The 22,038-nt window shown below is 36.8% G+C and overlaps 1 protein-coding gene across 3 annotated transcripts in view; it reads left to right on the top strand.

The window, feature by feature from the left end:
- The window catches only part of LACTB2 (lactamase beta 2), a 45,183-nt gene that overhangs the window by 10,980 nt on the left and 12,165 nt on the right, over window positions 1-22,038 (top strand). For all 3 annotated transcript variants that reach the window (XM_012463643.3, XM_064384270.1, XM_012463642.3), the window contains exons 3-7: window positions 1,586-1,712; window positions 14,160-14,338; window positions 17,391-17,539; window positions 19,198-19,279; window positions 19,920-20,007. In XM_012463643.3, coding sequence (XP_012319066.2) covers window positions 1,586-1,712; window positions 14,160-14,338; window positions 17,391-17,539; window positions 19,198-19,279; window positions 19,920-19,963 — 581 coding nt within the window. In that variant the 3' untranslated portion in view covers window positions 19,964-20,007. The remainder of the gene's footprint in view (window positions 1-1,585; window positions 1,713-14,159; window positions 14,339-17,390; window positions 17,540-19,197; window positions 19,280-19,919; window positions 20,008-22,038) is intronic.

Raw genomic sequence — 22,038 nt, 5'->3', positions numbered from 1 at the left:
TGATAAAGCTACTATTAAAAATAATAATATTACATGATTGCTTTCACCATACCATTCTTCATCCTGCCTATAGATGGCTATTGTGAATAGGATATGTGTTTTCATTTATATTTACACATAATTTTGAAAACATTGAAAGATAAAATTATACAGATTAAAAACAAAACAAAAAAAACCTCAATATGTTAATCTTGTTCTATAATGTCAATTCACAAAAAAGCATATCATTATTTTCCTTTGGCCTCTAACATATAAAATAATAGAGTTTGGGGTTGGAGAAGGGAGATGTATTTGTTGTTGTTTCTTTTCTTTTTATTTCAGTGTTTCCGTCTCCTTTATCCCCCAGACTAGCACATTTCTATGCCTTGTCAATTTTTCTTTGAAATATCTCTTTCTCCCCTCATACTTCCAGTGCTACCATCTTAACCCTAATATTCATTACTTTCCAACTGGGATATTGCAGTCATTCCCTTTCTGGTCTCTCTGATCTCCTTTTAGTCTCCCTACCCACAGCCACCACACTGATCATCAATTAACACTATTTCATTATCTTACTAAAGAGTATGCAGTGATTACATATGGTAAAGTTTAAATTCTTCTATTCTGTAAAAGGCAATTTAAGACCCTTTCTGATCTGAGCTCGTCTTACCTATCCAACTTTATCTCCACTCTTCCCAGCCAGTATTTTGCAGTAGAAAAGTTGGTAGCATTATATTGTCACACATGTCATGCTCATTCTCATTTTAATATCTTTTCTAATGCCGTTCCCCTTACCTACAAGTCCTTCTTTGTACCTTTACCCATCCTGTTCATCCTGTAAGTCACACCTCAACTTCTATCATATTTATAAATCCTTTCTAACTTTCCTTTCTCTGAACTCCTGCTGCCTTTATTAATATTCATTAAATGGTACCAAGTATAGTTCTTTGTTTTGTGTTTGTAAGTTTTAGTTTCCCGACCGTGACAGCTTTTAAGAACTTTGATATCACAGTGGTTGTATTCGGTATACCTAGTAAACTGGCTAGATAATTGGCACTCAATTGTTAACTTATTTTCTTTGTGTCAGTGAGGGGTGTTATAGATTAAGCTTATTTTAAAGGTTTAATATCTTAGCCACTGGTTTGGCCTCCATTTCAGTACTCATAGCAAGGGCCTCATGATAATCATCCTTTTGTTATTAATTACTGTCATGATACCTTTGCTATATGTTAGGCACCTAGATAGAGAAAAGTTTCCAGGTTCTGTATTACTGTCTCTTCAATACCTGTCAGGTTGCCAAAGCTAGCTGAGATTATGAAGAACTACTTTCAGATTTTTTGTATAAACTAGGAGTGACTCAAAAAAATAGAGGCTTTCATGTAGACCTAGAGGGGCATGGAAGAATGAAGAGCTCTTTGGTTGAAAGATATGAAATAGTTACATCTCAGAGATAACCTGTTGTACTTCATCCCATTTTCTATTGTCTCTTAGTGTTAATATTTTATACAGTCATTCACAAGTGTTAGCTCTATGAAAGTTGATCTATTAATAGGCTGAATTATCATTTAAAGTGTGAATTAATATATTTTACATGTTTTATGACTAGACACTACCTATTGCATTAAAAAACTCCCAAGGAATCCTCAGAGAGAAGAAATTATAGGAAATGGAGAGCAACAGTATGTTTATCTGAAAGATGGAGATGTGATTAAGACTGAGGGAGCCACTCTAAGGTAAGTAAATGTCCCTTAGCCAGGGAAGGTGAAGGGCCTGTGTATATATGTTATAAAAAAGGATGGAAAGATCCCAGCACTTTGGAGGCTGAGATGGGAAGACTGTTTGAGCCCAAGAGTTCAAGAGCAGCCTGGGCAATATAATGAAACCTGTATCTACCAAAATAAAAATTTTTAATTAGTTAAGCATGCTGACACATGCCTGTAATCCTAGCTATTTAGGAGGCTGAGGTAGGATGATCACTTGAACCCGGGAGGCAGAGGCTGCAGTGAGCCAAGATTGCACTATTGCACTCCACCCTGTGCAACTGAGTGAAACCCTGTCTCAAAAAAATAAATAAATAAATAGGAGGGACAGCAGATTTATGCATACATATGTGGGGGTATATGTAAAGAGTACATCAGGAAGGATACAAAAGAAATCCAATAACTGCTTACTCTGGGAGGAGAAAATAAGTCACTTGAGAAATGAGAAAAGAATTCACTCTTATTAAATTGTTTATTTGAATCATATGATTACCATTTTCTTAAAAAAGTAAAGTTTACATTTTTAAAAATTAGCATTATCTCCTAAGGTGGCTTAGGGATCCCATATTCTCAATTTCCCATATTCTCAATTCCAAAAGATGACCCATACCTAAATTAAGTAAGTTTTAGGCCTGACTGATTATACCTCATGACCTATTTGAGGGATTCAAAATGGTATTTCAAACTCAGTTATTTTAAAACCAAACTCCTCTCTTCCCCACAATCTGTACCTGTTTTCTGATCTCAGAACATCCACTTTTCTCAGTACTTAAGACTTTACTGATTCTTCTAAGATAGAGGCTTCAGGATTTATCTTGTACTGCTCTTCACCTTTACCATCCTCCTCCCCTTGCCCACCACACTAATCAGGTTAGTTTTTACATCAAAAATATTTATCAGCTGACACAAATAAATGAAAACACATCCCAAGCTCACGGATGGGTGGAATCAATATTGTGAAAATGACTATACTGCCAAAAGCAATGTACAAATTCAACACAATCCCCATCAAAATACCACCATCATTCTTCACAGAATTGGAAAAAAAAAAAAATCTAAAATTCATATGGAACCAAAAAAGAACCCGCATAGCCAAAGCAAGACTGAGCAAAAAGAACAAGTCTGGAGGCATCACACTACCTGATTTCAAACCATACTGTAAGGCCATAGTCACCAAAACAGCATGTTGCTGATATAAAAATAGTCACATACACCAATGGAACAGAATAGAGAACCCAGAACTAAACCCAAATACTTACAGCCAACTGATCTTTGACAAAGTAAACAAAAACCTGAAGTAGAGAAACAACATCTTCTTCAACAAATGGTGCTGGATAATTGGCTAGCCACATATAGGAGAATGAAACTGGATTCTCATCTCTCACCTTACACAAAATCAACTCAAGATGGATTAAGGACTTAAAATCTAAGACCTGAAACTATAAAAATTCTAGAAGATAATATTGGAAAAACCCTTCTAGACATTGACTTAGGCAAAGATTTCATGACCAAGAACCCAAAAGCAAATGCAATAAAAACAAAGATAAATAGTTGGGACTTAATTAAACTAAAGAGCTTTTATATGGCAACAGGAACAGCAGAGTAAACACACAACCAACAGAGTGGGAGAAAATCTTCACAATCTATACATCTGACAAAGGACTAATATCCAGAATCTACAATGAACTCAAACAAATCAATAAGGAAAAAATAAGCCCATCAAAATGTAGGCTAAGGACATGAATAGACAGTTCTCAAAAAAAGATATACAAATGGCCAACAAACATGAAAAAATGCTCAACATTCACTAATGATCAGGGAAATGCAAATCAAAACCACAGTTCGATACCACCTTACTCCTGCAAGAATGGCCATAATAAAAAAATAAAAAAAACGGTAAATGTTGGCATGGATGTGGTGAACAGGGAACACTTTCTACACTGCTGGTAGGAATCTGAACTAGTCCAACCACTATGGAAAGCAATGTGGAGATTCCTTAAAGACCTAAAAGTTGAACTACCATTTGATCCAGCAATCCCACTACTGGGTAACTACCCAGAGGAAAAGTCATACAAAAAAGATACTTACATACAGAAGGTACTTGAATACACATGTTCATAGCAGCACAGTTCACGATTGCAAAATCATGGAACCAACCCAAATGCCCATCCATCAACAAGTAGATAAAGAAGCTGGTATATTTATATGATGGAATACTACTCAGCCATAAAAAGGAATGAATTAGGGGCTGGGCATGGTGGCTCATGCCTGTAATCCCAGCACTTTGGGAGGCCAAGGCAGGCGGATCACCTGAGGTCAGGAGTTTCAGAACAGACGGGCCAACATGGTGAAACCCTGTCTTTACTAAAAAAATGCAAAAATTAGCCAGGCATGGTGGTGCATGCCTGTAATCCCAGCTACTCAAGAGGCTGAGGCAGGAGAATCACTTGAATCTGGGAGGCGGAGGTTGCAGTGAGCCGAAATCGTGCCATTGAACTTTAGCCTGGGCAACAAGAGCAAAACTCCCTCTCAAAAAAAAAAAAAAGAATGAATTAAGAATTAATGGCATTTTCCTGGATGACATTGGAGACTATTATTCTAAGTGAAGTAACTCAAGAATGGAAAACCAAACATTGTTTGTTCTCACTGATATGTGGAAGCTGAGCTATGAAGACGCAAAGGCATAAGAATGATACAGTGGACTTTGGGGACTTGAGGGGAAGGGTGGGAGGGAGTGAGGGATAAAAGACTACAAATAGGGTACAGCGTATATTGCTCAGGTGATGGGTGCACCAAAATCTCACAAATCACTACTAAAGGACTTACTCATGTAACCAGATACCACCTGTACCCCAGTAACTTACGGAAAAAATGTGTGTGTGTGTGTGTGTGTGTGTGTGTGTGTGTGAGCTGAGCACAGTGGCACGTGCCTGTAGTCCCAGCCACACAGGAGGCTGAGGCAAGGAGGATCACTTAAGTCCAGGAGTTCTCAGCTGTAGTGCACTATGCCAGTTGTGGACACATGTTAAGTTCGGCATCAATATGGTGACCTCTCAGACCTTTGGAGCTGGGGACCACCAGGTTGCCTAAGGAGAGCTGAACTGGCCCAGATTAGAAACAGCAGGTCAGAACTCCCATGCTTATCAGTAGAGTGATCAAGCCTGTAAATAGCCACTGCACTCCAGTCTGGGGCAACAAAGTAGAAAGCCATCTCTTAAAAAAAAAAAAATAGGTAAATACACACACACATTTGTCAGTGCTATCCCTTCTTCACATCCACTATCAATACTTCCTCCTTTATCTTACTGTCTCCAGCTCTTCCCTTTCTAGCCTACCATCCTATATTGTGTGCTCTTGATCTTTAATGACTCACTGCACCCAAGATAATGTTTATTCTCTTTACCATACCACAGTCTGGCCCCAGGCCACTTTTCTGGTCTTCTCACAACTCCCCTCACAAAAACACTTGGCCATGTACAAATACTCCTGGACATATGCCTGTTCATGCCTTTGTTTATATCTTCACCTTTACTGGATATTGCCCCGTTCCACTACTTGTCTCCCTGGTAAATTCTCTTCAAAGCCAGGTTCACATGTTACTTACATCAAGAACCCTTTCTGGGAAAAACTAACTGTTCTTTTCCACTTTTGTACAAATTTTATTCTATGATAGCACTTACTAAGTTGTATTGTGGTTTTTGTGTGTGGGGGTAGGTGTCTCTTTAAAAAGCAATCAGCTTCTTAAGTTCACAGTATTAGTTAATGCCAGTTGCCATAGCAAAACAACTCAGAAATGTTTAATGGTCCAAATAGGAAATAAGTTTCTTTCTTGGTCACATAAAGCCCCAAAAAGGTTCCCAGTTAGCCAGTGGCCCTCTGCAAGTAATGATTCATGCTCCTTTAATCTTGTGATTCTACCCTCCTCAAGACTTGTCTTTCAAGATTGGCATGCTCAGCTCAGTCAATCCAGCAGGTAGAAGAGCATGGAAGGGATATTGCATGGGAGATTTTCATGGACTAAATCTTCTGTTGCATTGACTGTCAATTCAGTCATAAGCCACCCCTAACTGTAGGGAGTCTGGGAAATATAGTTTAATTGTATGCCCGGCAAAAAAGAGGAAATGGGTTTAGTAACTAGATAGCCATTCTCTGATACAGGTAGATACCAGGTTCATCTTCATATCCTCAGTCTCTAGCACATAGAAGGCACTGAATATTTATCTTGCATAGTGTTAATATCTATAAAGAGGCAAGTAGATGAACAGATGAGTAAGAGAAAATGAAGTAGTAGATGTCTATGTCCTCTTTTAAACTGGTGCCCCCTTTCTTCTACTGTATTGTGATTTCCAAAATGTAGTTTAGAAACCTGCTAGTTTCTGGACGGTTTCATTACAATGCTCTTGTTGAAAATATAGCCAGGTGTGGTGGCTCACACCTGTAATCCAGTACTTTGGGAGGCCAAGGCAGGTGGATTGCTTGAGCTCAGAAGTTGAAGACCAGACTGGGTAACATGGCAAAACCCCGTCTCTACCAAAAATACAAAAAAATAGCCAGACATCGTGGTGTGTGCCTGTGGTCTTAGCTACTGGGGAAGCTGAGGTGGGAGGATTGCTTGAGCCTGTGAGGGCAGAGATTGCAGTGAACTGAGATAGTGCCACTGCACTCCAGACTGGGTGACATAGCGAGACTCTGTCTCCAAAAAAAAAGAAGAAAATATAATAGCATGTTATATAATTTGCTCATGACACCAAAGGAAAATACACGTTATATTACTACTTCCTTAAAAAGTATTCTTGACAATACTGAAATTTCCTCCATAGCACACCAGCCCTAGATCAACTTAATGAAAGGCGTAGAGATGGTTTATTGAATATTCTGTCTCAAAGATTTGGGAATCACAGTACTGGTTTATTACAGTTATCGTAGAATCATGGGTATTCATTAGATCTATACCTAATATTGCAGATTAAAAATATGTAGTCATTTGATATTAACTGCCATCCAGATGGAACAGGACATTTTTTTTAAAAAACTTCTTATCAAAGTATAATATATAAATAGGAAAGTACACACAGCAAAAATGTACAAAGTAATGAATTTTCCCAAATTGATCAAGGCCTATAAGCAGCATTCAGATGAAGAAACAGAATAGTATCCGTGTCCCAGAAATCTCCCTTGTGCTTTCTTCCCCTTCAGTTGAATACTGTCTTGAGTTCCTGGAGTGAATTGATGTCAAAGATTCCAAATATTATATGAATTCTATTTAATTTTTGTTTTACTACACTTTAATGGGAATCTATGTAAAGGTTTAAGAGGAAAACTGACAAAAAGAATCAAAAACAGACACACATTTTTTAAATGACTAGTAGCAAATAATCTTTTCTCAAAATACAAATTCTCATTATGCTAAAACCTGGATAAAACATTTAATTTCCTGATGACCATGGTTTTCAATTTCCACTTTTATGAAGTAGGAAAAACCCAACTGTTTTCAATATAAACATGTAATATTTTAAGCGAAACCTTTGTTAAGCTAGCTAGTGAAAAGACATTTGACAAGTTCAACTCTATATAAATAACAGCACTTAAGAGTTTTGTTCAGCAAAAATTCCATGAATAGAAGGTTAAAATCTGCCTAAGTCCTCATGTGTTCATTGGCCAGTTGATGTTGCCTACTTGCCAACTTTAAAAAAAAAAAAAAATGCAGTAGGGACAGAGATAATACCCACCAAGAACCCTTGCAATAAAAAGAAAACTAGAAAGGTTTTTCAGTAAGAATTTGATTCTGGATATAAACTAGCAAGCTAAGTTTAATTTCTTGAAGAAAAGTCAGTCTGATAGTTTTTGATCACTGTCCTGAATTCTCTGAGAGAGTCATCCGTACAATGTCTGCTTTATCACAGAAGTAACGGAACTAGATAAATTTTCTACCTGATGAATAGGAAGGCCACAGCTGCACTTCCTGTGATCTTTAGCAAAGCACCTCTGATGTCATTTCCTTTTCTCCTCCTGCCTGTGTGAAGTGAATTTTAACAGTTTTATGCAAATTGCAGCCCCACCCAGGTGACTAGAGAATTGAGATTACCGATTCCCCAATTTTAAAAACCCTGCTGCTTTAAAAAACATCACAGAAAGCAATTACTGAGTTCTGGTATGGTAGGGGGTCAGAGAGGGCTGATAATGCAGGAGGCATTGCAAGCACATTGACAGATAGGAGTTTTCACATGAAGAATGATTCTCCAAGTGAGTTTTTGTAGATTAAAAAGAGAAAGACTGGGGTTCTGCTTGTTAATGCATTCTATGTGTTCATAAGATTGTCCATAAAATATAACACACACCCACACACAGACACATATTTGGAATTATTTTCATATAATATTGAATACCTTCATTAAGAGCTTGCAGCAGGTTTAACCAGACAAAAGAGATGATTTCTAACAGCTCTTTAATACCTTGCCATTGGATCAACTATAATATAGTAATTGTTTGCAATATATGAAATATACACTTGGAAACCATAAAAGCATAATAGTTCTTAATGTCAGACATTGGCCTTTCAAAAATAATTGTTCCCATTGTACTAATATCTGAACTTCTTTTACCTTATATCTATTATATTATTAGACTTTTTAAAGACTTCACAGTTTCAATATTTAATATTAAGGATTTAGTTGATTTTTATATTTATGGCAAAGGAGAAACCTCTCTAAGTTATAATCATTTCAGTTCTCTTAAATACTTTTATTTAAGGGTTGAATTTTATCAAATGCCTTTTCACTGTCTAGGGAAATGAGCTCATTAGTTTCCTCTATAGCTTTACTATAATTTTTCAGGGATCTTATAATGAAACATTCTTGCATTTTTAATAACCCTTATTTGGTCATGATCTTTCAATATGCTTTTGGATTCTCTTTGTTAATTTTTGGTTATTATTTTTATAATAGTACTAAAATTGGGTAGTATTTTTCTTTTTATACCTTTGTCAGTTTGGGGCTTCATCTGTTTTTTGTTTTTTTTTTTTATTTTGTTTTTGAGACAGAGTCTCTCTCTGTCAGCCAGGGTGGAATGCAGTGGCACGATCTAGGCTCACTGCAACCTCTGCCTCCTGGGTTCAAGTGATTCTCCTGCCTCAGCCTCCTTAGTAGCTGGGATTACAGGCATCCACCACCACGCTCAGCTAATTTTTGTATTTTTAGTAGAAACAGAGTTTCACCATGTTGGCCAGGCTGGTCTCAAACTCCCGATCTCAGGCCTCGGCCTCCCAAAGTGCTGGGATTACAGGTGCACCCAGCATTTTTCTGTGCTCCAGGAGAGTTTAAGTACATGGTAGTGAAATTATCTGACCTTTAAATGTTTGGTAGAATCATCCTGTGAAAATACTGAGCCTTTGGTTTCTAATGACAGTCACACATCTTTTTACTAGAGCTTCCCTGTTACTTATTAATTAATAATATGGTCCTGTGAATTAAGCTTAAAACAAATAACTTTATGCTTATTTCTGTATACTACTTTTTATAGATTTTTTTTAATATAATGTTGGCCTAAATGAGTTTTGTATTAGAAATTAAACTACAATCAGATAATTTTGTAAAAAGACAGGCTTACTTAGGCTGAGTGTGGTGGCTCACACCTGTAATCCCGGCACTTTGGGAGACCAAGGTGGGAGGATCCCTTGATGCCAGGAGTTCAAGGCTGCAGTGAGCCATGATCACTCTACTGCATTCCAGATTAGGTGACAGAGTGAGACCTCATATCTTAAAAATAATAATAAAATTTTTTAAAACATTTTTCAAAAGGTTTATTACTGTGGCTTCTAGAATCTAAAATCCAAACTTGAAAACATATTTACATATCATGGCTAGGCTCCTCGAGGTCTAAAGAAAGAGAAACACACATGATTACCTTTATTGGTATAGTTTTGTTGTATAGGAATATACAGGCAAATAACATAAATGATTAGCTAGGAGGAGAAAGTGGTTGCCTCTAGAGAGAAAGAAATTGAACAGTGGAGCAGTAACAGTAACAAATCTTAGAGGACTGTTTGCTTCTTTGCTACATCTTGTTTTTCAATTTGATTGTTTATTAACTTCCCACTGTGAAAAAATTAGAATTGGGTTTTCTCCTCTTCTCCCACTTTTGAGCACCATTCCTGCCCTCTAACCTCTCCATGTCATAATGCTGGTTAGAGCAGCATTCAGCATTGATGTTATAACTGTAGATACTATTTACAGCTGAACCATGTAGTAAACTATCCTTACTTTTCCTGCTTTCCTGTAGTTACTGTTTTCACTTGTTATTTTGGATAATTTTCTGTGTATTTATCACTAATTTAACTCTGAGTATATAAATCTTGCCTCAGATTGTTTAAATGTATCACAGATTCTCTCAATTTCATCTTCTGGAAGAACCTTCCCTTTAAGCCTTCCAGCTAATAACTTGCTCCTGTCTGGGCTTGTTTTCCTCCAGGCCTGGTGCTAGTGTCATTTCAGAATTCCCTGCAGTCTCACCTGGGGCTTCCCTTTGCCTCTCTCCAGTGTTGGATCTCCTTTCTCTAGTGCCCCATAACTTTCTTAAAACCTTCTCTGCTTGGGAGGAACCCATCTCCAATAGCTTCCTGAGAAATGGTGAATTTTTGAGACCTTACATGTCTAAAAATATCCTTTTTTAATCTAACTTGATATAAGGTATTTATGAGTATCGATTCCAAGTTGAAAGTCTTTTTCCTTCTCAGTATTGTCTGCAAGGTTTCATTTCCTTCTGGTTTCAGTATTGTAATATAGAAATCTAAAGCCCTTCTGATTGCTAAACTTTTTTGGTCCCTGGCTTTTGCTTTTTTCCACCTTGTCCACTGTATTCTGAAATTTCACAGTGATTCCTTCATCTTAAAATACTCAGCATGCAAAGGTGCCATATTTTCACAATGGTGTGTTCTGAGTCCCATCATCAGAAAAAACTCAGAGGAGTTGACTGTAGTTTTAGTCAAAGCAGAGTCTTTGTCAATCTTTGATAGGCCTTTTCAGTCTGGAAACATGTCCTTCAGTTCTAAAAATTTTTCTTGAGTTGCTTATTTTCTCACATCTCTTTTGTGCTGTTTCATTTACTAAAATTCCTTTTATTTTGTTAGAACTCCTGTACTACTCTAACTTTATTTTTTTCTCTCTCATTTTTCATCTTTTTGCCTTTTTACTGTATTTTCTGGGAGATTTTTATTAACCTTATCTCCTAATCTTACTACATGTTTTTATTTCTGTTCTCAGATTCTTAATTTTCAGGAACTCTTTGTTTCCTAAATGTTCCTTTTATACTAACCTATTCTTGTTTCATAGTTGCAATTTCTTCTTTTTTGGCTGAGGGCATTATATTCTATGGGGTTTGGTTGTTTTGTTTTGGAAATTTTCTTCATAATTCGTTGCCTCTACATTGCTTTGTTTGCTTGTTCATTTTTATTCACTGTCTTAAACATGACTTTCCAACAAGATGACTAGTAATCCTGATTATCTTGTGATGTTTACTAATTATGTTCCGATGGAAACTACAGAGCTATTTAGGAGCTTTGAGAATGTGAGGGGGAGTCTTTTGCAGGTTGTAAGCCTCACTGCAGGATAATCTGGATGAGCTCTTCAGTTGGGAATCTTCCAACACTGGTATCATAGGGTCTTTCCTCCTGAGCTGGTGAAATAACTTAGAAAAAGACTCTTCTAATCTTCATGTAGGGTAAAGGCCTAACTGCCAGAATTATGGAAGCTGAGTGTGGAAAGAAGACTTAGGAATCTACATATATTCTTGTAATCTTTCTTTTTTTTTTTTAATATATTGTCACTTCCTCCATCTGTGCCTGTGTTTTACCTCCTTCAAAGATTAGATCTCCAGCCTTTCCCTTACTGAGATTGGGGCATTTCTCAACTCAAAGTGGGAAGAGACTCTGAGGATCTGAATGTTTGTTGAACAAACTTTCAACAGACTTCTTATTTCAGCCACCCTTCCTTCCACTTCACCCTCCACTTCCAGATTTCTCATATCTTCAGACTTTGAGGAATTCTGCAGTGTAAATCTGATTGGTTTTCAGCTTTCCCCACTACCTATTTAGCCTTCCATTTCCTCATGTCTGATAAGTCACTTATCACTCATCTATATGTCATCACATTTGCCCTATTCCCATTGGGAAGATTTATTAAATATTTTCCAAGCATGGCCAGGTGCAGTGGCTCACGCCTGTAATCTCAGCACTTCGGGAGGCCAAGGCAGGCAGATCACTTGAGGTCAGGAGTTTGAGACCACCCTGGCCAACATGGTGAAACCACATCTCTACTAAAAATATAAAAATTAGCCAGGTGTGATGGCGGGCCCCTGTAATCCCAGCTACTTGGGAGACTGAGGCAGAAGAATTGCTTGAACCTGGGAGGCGGAGGTTGTAATGAGCCAAGATCGCACCACTGCACTCCAGCCTAGGCAACAGAGCAAGAACCTATCAAACAAAAAATTATATAGATAGACAGAGATATAGATATATGTTCCAAGCACATAAAAACTCAATACTGACTAGAATAGACAGGTAATTATCCTCTTAAATTAAATATAATTTAAATCATATTTCTTCAGACATTTATTGCTATTTCCTTTGATTTATTTATGTAAAATGGAGAGGTCAATAATACCCACCCAAAGTAGTGTGAAGATTAAATGTATAATACATGTAAATCCCTGAAGAGAGTGCCTGGCACATGGAAAGCAATGTATTACTAAAATTAGCTACTACTAAGTGCCAAACACTAAGTGTATAAAAATGAAGATGAAGTGAGAGTCCTGCCCTTCCAGAACTCATAACCTTCTGAGGTAGAATAGTTAACAAATAAAACAACGTGAAGCCTACAGAATAACATATAATTCAAAGTAGAAGAATAATATAGAGGCAGCAGTGACCAGTACAGAGAATTCAGTCTGTATATTGCTGAGAAGTCAGGGGGTGCTTTGCAGAACAGATTATTTGAACTCAGCTCTTTGTTTATCTGGTTTATTGTTGGCATAGTTAGGAAACTTAATGTAAATGTAAACAATAATTTTTGAAACAAAATACCTGTCATACTTTAAAAGTATTATAATCAGTTTTGTCAACAAAAACTGAAAATTAGGAGAGGAAATAAAAGCATGCTAAATTTCTTATGTAGGGTAGAATTTATTTAAAATTTTTAATTAGAGAGAAAAAAATAGATCAAAGAGTCTTTTTCCGACCACCTGCTGCCTGTTAAGAAAGTTTCTTTTAAGCTTTTAGATAATAACTACTAAAATAAATTTTTTACCATTTATTAAGCATGCAACTTTGTGCCACCTACTCTGCTAAGCACTTAAATACTTGGCTTTGAAAATATATAATGATGCCAGCCTGGGCAACATAAAGAGACCTTGTCTTTACAAAAAATAAAAATAAATTGGCTAAGCATGGTGGCACATACCTGTGCTCCAAGCTACTTGGGAGAACTGCTTAACCCAGGAGGACGAGGCTACAGTGAGCCAGGATCACGCCACTGCACTTTAGCCAGGGTTACAGAGCAACACCCTATCTCAAAAGTAAAGAAACGTGTGTGTGTGTGTGTGTGTGTGTGTATGGGTGTCTGTGTATAAAATGATGTGAACATATATAATGATGTAGGAAAATACAATATGGTAAGCTAAGAATTCAAAAATCAGGTATTAAAACAATATCACAGTTTTTATTTTAAAATATAAATATGCATAGAAAAATTAAAATATATATATTATATAATAATAAAAGCACTCCCTCTGAGGAATAGAAATGATTGTTGATGTTCATCTCCTTTGAACACTTTCCTTTTGTATTTTCCAAATTCGTTATAATCAGTGCTTATTACTTATAAAATAAGAAAAAAAGTGGGAGGCCGGACAAAGTGGCTTATACCTGTAATACCAGCACTTTAGGAGGCCAAGGTGGTAGGACTGCTTGAGTCCAAGAGTTCAAGACCAGCCTGGTCAATATTGTGAGATCCTGTCTCTACAAAAAATAAAAATAAAAATAAATTAGCCAGGCTTGGTGGCTCACACCTGTGGTTCCCAGCTACTCAGGAGGCTGAGGTGGGAGGATCGTTTGAGCCCGGAAGATTGAGCCTGCAGTGACCTGTGATCTTGCCTCTGCACTGCAGCCTGGACACAGAGTGAGACCTTGTCTCAAAAAAAGAAGAAGAAAAGAAAAAGTATGGGAAAAGTCTTAAATTTTACTTGAGAGTGAGAATCTTGGTTTAGTTAAAGGGGAGAATATTCTAATGATAACTTTCAGTGGGTACAAGAAAAAGAAGCTTTTTAACTTGTCTATTTGTGTCTAAAAATAAGGATAGAAAATAATTCTCATAATTTCTTCTAAGCCTCAGTTCATAATTGTTATTATTCCTTATTTCTTCTTTCAACCAGAGTTCTGTATACACCTGGCCACACTGATGATCATATGGCTCTACTCTTAGAAGAGGAAAATGCTATCTTTTCTGGAGATTGCATCCTAGGGGAAGGAACAACAGTATTTGAAGACCTCTATGATTATATGAACTCTCTAAAAGAGTTATTGAAAATCAAAGCTGATATTATATATCCAGGTGGGTAATTTTTTGTTTTTTTATGTTTTTAAATAGAGACAGGTCTTGCTATGTTGTCCAGGCTGATCTCAAACTCCTAACCTCAAGCAGTCCTCCCCCTTCGACCTCCCAAAGTGCTGGGTTTACAGGCATGCCAAAGTGGATAGTTTTTCAAACCTAGCAAACCATTCGTGTCAAATGATGAGGAAGGTTCATTTTGGCTTGTCTCTCTATGTATTTGTCCTTGAAGAAATAACATATAAGGCCAGGCTCAGTGGCTCACGCTTGTAATCCCAGCACTTTGGGAGGCCAAGGTGGGCAGATCACGAGGTCAGGAGTTCGAGTCCAGAATGGTCAATATGGTGAAATCCCGTCTCTACTAAAAATACAAAAATTAGCTGGGTGTGGTGGCACGTGCCTGTAATCCCAGATACTTGTGAGGCTGAGACAGGAGAATCACTTGAACCCAGGAGGCAGAGGTTGCAGTGAGCTGAGATCATGCCAGCCTGGGCAACAGAGAAAGACTCCATCTCAGAGAAAAAAGAAATACAAACTACTTCTTTAAAATATACCTCTCTTTGGGAGGCCTAGGTGGGCAGATCTCCTGAGGTCAGGAGTTCGACACCAGCTTGGCCAGCATGGTGAAACCCTGTCTCTACTAATAATACAAAAATTGGCCAGGCGTGGTGGTAGACACCTGTAATCTTAGCTACTTGGGAGGCTGAGGCAGGAGAATTGCATGAACCTGGGAGTCAGAGGTTGCAGCCTGGGCAACAGAGCAAGATTCTGTCTCAAAAAAAAAAAACCCTAAGTCTTGTCTAGCCATGCAGTTAAACTTAAAGAGAAGGGGTGAAGAGCCATATTAATAACTTTCGATAAAGATATGAGGATTATTTTTCAACATAAATACAGTTATTAATAGAACTACTAAACAAAAGAAATAAGCTTACATTGAAACAGGAAAATATTTTCATTCCATAAGCTACCATCATTTTTGTTAACTTGATTTCTATTTGGACCACATTTTAGCTATGTAACTTTGGGTAATGTTTGACCTCTGAGCTTTTTAATTTACAATACTGAAATACCAATAGCTTCTATATCAACTATAAAATGGTGTCTTTATTTCCATTCTCCAGAAAAAGAAATGTTAGTATCTCAGATCTCACTAGACTGCTCTACAATATGAATCTCTCCTTCATCTGAAGAGCTAAGAAATGCCTAGGTGCAATGGCTCACGCCTATAATCCCAACGTTTTGGGAGGCCAGGGCAGGCAAATCACCTGAGATCAGGAGTTCAAGACCAGCCTGGCCAACATGGCAAAACCTTGTCTCTACTAAAAATACAAAAATTAGCCAAGCATGGTGGTAGGTGCCTGTAATACCAACTTCTCAAGAGGCTGAGGCAGGAAAATCACTTGAATCTGGGAGGCGGAGGTTGCAGCGAGCAGTCACACAACAGAGTGTGACTCCTCAAAAAAAAAAAAAAAGCTAAGAAAGACAGAGGACCCAACAAAAAGGCCAAAAAGGAAAAAGAGACTAGGTCACTTAATTTTCTAAGTTCTTCTAACTTGCTCCTAACCAAGCCATTGAAAGATCCATCCATCCAATATCTTCAACACATTTACACTCTGCAATGAGTTCCTACTGCTGGGGGAATAGAAAACATACAGTAGAGCTGGGCATTTAGATTAATATGATGACATTAAATGGTTGGAGGCTGATAGCTTTGGGGAGTTTTGTTTGTTTTGCTTTGTTTTTGCTAAAGACAGCTATTTTTAAAGAGAAGAGGGCAGACGTTTACTGAATTCACATTCAAGCTAAGCTAATGAGAGGCTGCATAGTAACGATTAATCCAGTAAACTGGCTTACTAGCACATCAGTTGTTTAAATGTAAATTATGCTCTGTAGCCATACATACCATATAATAAAGCCTTCTAGCCATCAGGTTTTGTGCAGGGGCCTTTACAGTTGTCATCCTCACCAAAACCCTGTAAAGTAGCTAGTTGTTTCCTCACCACATAGCAGAAGAAACAGCTTAGAGAGTTTCAGATACTTCCTCATTTTATTAGCCACACAGTGAATAAATGATAGGTCTGTGTCTAACCAGATGCCGTAATAGGTTAGCCTGCTTCTGGATATTTTGTTCTCAGATATTTGAGAACATCCTTCTTGCAGACTTGTATAATATATAATATTAATGTATACTGTCTTGAAGAGGAAGTAAATTATAGTATAACTTAATCTGGGTTGACAAAATTTCTGACATACATAAGCCTATACATAGGATTCTTAAAGTTCTGTGGGTCTTGTGAATTTTTAATAGATCTTGGTCACGTACATGAAACTGCTTTTTACATTCTCCTTTTGCAGTATTTTATACGCTTAGCCTAATGGTTGAGAGCATAGAGTAGTTAAGAGATCCTGTCAGAATCCTAGCTCCACCCCTTCTTAGCTATATAACTGTGGACAGATTATTTACCCTCTGTATGCCTCAGTTTCTGCCATAGGAAAGGTGTAATAATTGTACCTACTTCATGGGATTCTGTGGCCTCAGTGGCCTCTGAGAATATCACTGTATGACAGCACTACGTGGCAGTCAGTATAATTCAGTTTTTCCGCAAATGTTTATTAGATGTCTGCTGTGTAGGTAGCATAGCTTAGAGGTTAAAAATGTAAGCTTTTGTGGCCAGGCATGGTGGCTCATGCCTGTAATCCAAGCATTTAGGGCAGTGCCTAGCACATAGTGAGCACTCCATAAACATTACCTATTGTGATTATTGTAGTCGCTATTTTTATTGCTGTGTTATTGTTAAATTTTTATTCCATATTTTTAATGTATACAATATTTTCTATAGATTGTATTTGCTACAATTTTCTAATTGGGGGGTCATTGTATATAATTTTTAAATCTCTTTCACTTGTATAGCTTTACAAATAGTTCATATTTGACATTTACTATGCTTTTTCAATATACCATATGAATTATTTTTAAATGAAGTGAGTTAGCTTCGGTTGTATTTAATATTTTTTTATCTGGCTGAATTAACTCTTATAATTATTTTAATTTCAGGACATGGCCCAGTAATTCATAATGCTGAAGCTAAAATTCAACAATACATTTCTCACAGAAATACTCGAGAACAGCAAATTCTTACATTATTTCGTGAAAACTTTGAGAAATCATTTACAGTAATGGAGCTTGTCAAAATTATTTACAAGGTAATTTTCAGTTTTCTTATTTGTATATAGCCATAAATTTATTAGAATTATCTATTTAGTAGACTATAGAAATGGTAAACTTATCATATCCCAGATCAGAAGTTATGTCACTTTTCTAGATTTGAGACCAGTCTAAACTTTCTACAATGCTAAAATTAAACAAAAACTGGCCTTAGAGAACAAAGATAGCCATTTCAAGCCATCATTGAACTTTATATATTTAACTATGTAGGAGAAACTACTGCCTGATGATTACATTTTGTAATAATTTTTGCATTATTCTAGCCATCTTGATTATCAGGTGTCCTAGCCTGCACCAAGAGAGGAGGGGTGACCTGCTAGAAACAAATATTGGGATGATAACAGTGAGAAGTAGTAGCAATGCCAAACAATGAAGAAAAAGGAAAAAAAAAATCAAAGAACATGAGTAAAGTAGTATGTAGGGAAAAGGCTTTACACCTCAGCGGCCTCTGAGAATATCACTGTATGACAGCACTATGTGGCAGTCAGTATAATTCAGTTTTTCAGCAAATGTTTATTAGATGTCTGCTGTGTAGGTAGCATAGCTTAGAGGTTAAGAATGTAAGCTTTTGTGGCCAGGCCTGGTGGCTTATGCCTGTAATCCCAGCATTTTGGGAGGCTAAGCGGGAGGGTTGCTTCAACCCAGGAATTCAAGACAAATTGAGGCAACATAGTGAGACCTCATCTCTGCAAAAAAAGAAAAAAATTGTGATGGAGTTTCACTCCTGTTGCCTTAGGCTGGAGTGCAATGGCATGATCTCAGCTCACTGCAACTTCCACCTTCTGGGTTCAAGCGATTCTCATGCCTCAGCTTCCCAAGTACCTGGGATTATAGGCGCGTACCACCATGCCTGGCTGATTTTTGTGTTTTTAGTAGAGACGAGGTTTCTCCATGTTGATCAGGCTGGTCTCAAACTCCTGGCCTCAGGTGATCTGCCCACCTCAGCCTCCCAAAGTGCTGGGATTACAGGTATGAGCCACTGCACTCGGCCCAAAACATTTTTTACGTGAGCCAGGCATGGTGGCACATGCCTGTGATCCCACCTGCTCAGGTGGCTGAGATGGGAGGATCACTTGAGCCTGGGAAGTCAAGGCTGCAGTGAGCCAACATCACACCGTTGCACTCCAGCATAGGTGACACTGCAAAACTGTATCTCAAAAACTTTTTTTAAAAAATTAAATTTCAATTATACAGAAATATTACCCTGTAACATAACAAATAAATTATAGGGCCAACTGTCTGGCATCATCAAAATGTTCTAAGAATAATTTTTACATTGATTCATTCATAAAATATTAATGTGTTTCTGCTGTGTATTATGCTAAACACTGAATATTCAGTAATGAACAAAACAGATACTGCTATTGGGCCAGCAACAAGAGCAATACTCCGCCTCAAAAAAAAAAAAAACAGATACTGCTACTGTCTTTATGGTGCTTACAATCTATTCTATCTATAGGAATATATAGATATAAAGCAAGATTTATGCAAAGTGAAATTGTTTAGGTTATTGCTAGTTAAAAATGTGTTTAAGGTAAACTTTTGTTACATTTTACTTTTCTTCAAAGCTTTCAAAAAATTAACTGTGTTCTTTTTTTAAAAAAAGTAATTTTTTTCACCCTCATTTTTCTTTCAGAACACTCCTGAGAATTTACATAAAGTGGCTAAACATAATCTCTTGCTTCATTTGAAAAAACTAGAAAAAGAAGGAAAAATATGTGAGTATGCTTCCAAATTTTCTTCTGTTACCAGCATTTAAAATATTTTTACAGATGCCTTAGTTTCCTTTGAGGAAAAATAATACCCGTCAAAGTTCTCCCGTGAATATCACTTTAAGTTGGAGAGACAGACACTAGGATGGTCAGTAGCACAAGGCCAGTTGACCACAAATTGGAACCAAAAGCTCACATGGGAATTAGAATCTCAGTTGGAATTCCAATCCTACCCACCAGAATGGCAATAGAAGACATGTAGTAGGAAGATAACTTCTCCCAGACCCCAAAACTACAAAGAATTTTACATGTGGTAGATTTGGGAACAGCCAAAGGTTTTAAACAGTAGTAAAGGTAGTAAGCTCAGAGACGTTAAAACAGTAATTATATAATCATTTTCTAGTGTTTGTTTAATTTGTCAAACTAATAATCTTTATAGAAATGTAGTCCTTAAAATCAAGAATTTCTAAGCTTGATTTCCTGTAGAAGCCTTAGCAGTGTTTTTATATGTACCAAAAATACCCAACTTTATGTTCAGCAACAAAATTTTAAGAATGAGTGCTTTTTCTAGCCACAAGATAACTTAAAATCCAGTGCTTTTACTTATCTGTTGTTAAATTTTTACTCTCTGATTTTCTTTCTACAGTTAGCAACACAGATCCTGACAAGAAATGGAAAGCTCATCTTTAATTTCAGATTAAAGAAAGCTTGTTTTATTTTGCTTTGAGAGAACGGTATGTTTTCTTAACTATAGGTTATTTATAGAGAATATAAAAGTATAAAACATTAAACATAACCCTAGATATACTTTAAAATAATATTTTGCTAAATTATGTAAATTACACTATATAGCCATATAATAGATTATTTCTCTAACCTTGGTCTTATAACGTTTTACCAAAAATTTAGACTCTAATAGTTTATCAGTTTTCAATGGATTATGTAAAATGGTTACTTTAAAAATAATAAAATTTATCTAATTTAAACTTGATATTATTTTTGGTGGTTATCTATTACTAGTGATCAGTAATACGGTTTTCTATAGCTACTTTATTTAGCAGCACAGATTTCTATGCACTCTTACTCTTTCCTCAACCCTTGTCTCTATTTGTACATAATCACTTTGTCTTGATGTTTCTATCAACTATATAATGACTGTCTATTGGTTCCATAACTCTGTATCATGTGTATTTTCTTCTTCTGGTATACCACAAATGATCCATGCAAATGAATTTTTGGTGACTGAAAAATATTAAATTCCCAATTTAAAGTATTACATGATAATTATTTCTGTAATCCATTAATGCAACCAACATACTTTCCAAGTTTAAATTTTAGTATGTAATTAGCCATCAGCTTATATTTGAATTATATACCAAAAGTTTACTCTTTTTTTTTTTTTTTTTTTTTGAGACGGAGTTTCGCTGTTGTTACCCAGGCTGGAGTGCAATGGCGCGATCTCGGCTCACTGCAACCTCCGCCTCCTGGGTTCAGGCAATTCTGCCTCAGCCTCCTGTGTAGCTGGGATTACAGGCATGCGCCACCATGCCCAGCTAATTTTTTTTTGTATTTTTAGTAGAGACGGGGTTTCACCATGTTGACCAGGATGGTCTCGATCTCTTGACCTCGTGATCCACCCGCCTCAGCCTCCCAAAGTGCTGGGATTACAGGTGTGAGCCACCACGCCCAGCCAAAAGTTTACTTTTAAATTAAAGGATTATAAGATAGGGCATTTTTTATATTTTTATATAAGTAATGTTCTTATATAGTGGTTAGGTTCACAAGGTAGTCCATCAATGCTTATTTAACTGATACAGTTTTCAAACTCTCATACTAACATAAGCCTAGAATCCTGAGTATACTTTGTTTATTCTTCCCTAATGAGTGAGACTAAAAAAATTTTTGTTTATTCCTTTGGTTTTGAGACAGAGTCTCTCTCTGTCACCCGGGCTGGAGTACAGCTGCACAATCTCAGCTCACTGTAGTCTCTACCTCCCAGGCTCAAGTAATCCTTCCACCTCAGCCTCCTTAATAGCTGCGACTACAGGCACACAGCACCACACTTGGCTAATGTTTTTATTTTTTATAGAGACAGAATCTCACTATGTTGTCTAGGCTGGTCTTGAACTCCTGGGCTCAAGCAGTCCTCCTCTCTCCACCTCCCAGAGTGCTAGGATGATAGACATGAGCTTCCACACCCAGCCAGACTTTTTTTAATTTTTTAATTTTCTTTGGTAGCTTCACCTCTTTCTGCCTCTTTTCCCAAGGTCCCTAGCATTTTCATGCCATTCTAATATACTTATTCTCATGTTTTGAAGACCTAGACCCATATTCCTAAAACTGTTTCTTATTACAAAATAACTGTAAACTCAAAAGCAACCTAATTAAAAAATAGACAAAGAACTTGAATAGACATTTCTCCAAAGAAGATATACAAGTGACCCATAAGCACGTGAAAAGATATTCATCATCACTTATCATTAGATAAATGTAAATCACAACCATGAGATACTGCTTCAGGACCATAAGGATGGCTGTTATTAAAAATTTTTTAAAACAGAAGATGACAAATATTGGCAAGAATGTGGAGGAATTGGAACCTTTGTGCATTGCTGATAGGAACATAAAATAGTGTAGCCACTATGGAAAACAGAATGGAACTTCCTCACAAAAACCTAGACTTAACATATGATCCAGAAATTTCACTTCTGACTATATACCAAAAAAAAGCAGGGTCTTGAACAGAAATGTATACATCCATGTTC

The sequence above is a fragment of the Aotus nancymaae genome, unplaced genomic scaffold (genome assembly GCF_030222135.1).
Source record: "Aotus nancymaae isolate 86718 unplaced genomic scaffold, 86718_ANA_hifiasm-v0.15.2.pri h1tg000036l, whole genome shotgun sequence".
NCBI classification, from domain to species: domain Eukaryota; kingdom Metazoa; phylum Chordata; class Mammalia; order Primates; family Aotidae; genus Aotus; species Aotus nancymaae.
The sequence above is the reverse complement of the archived record's forward strand: the minus strand, read 5'-3'. Positions and strand labels throughout refer to the sequence as shown.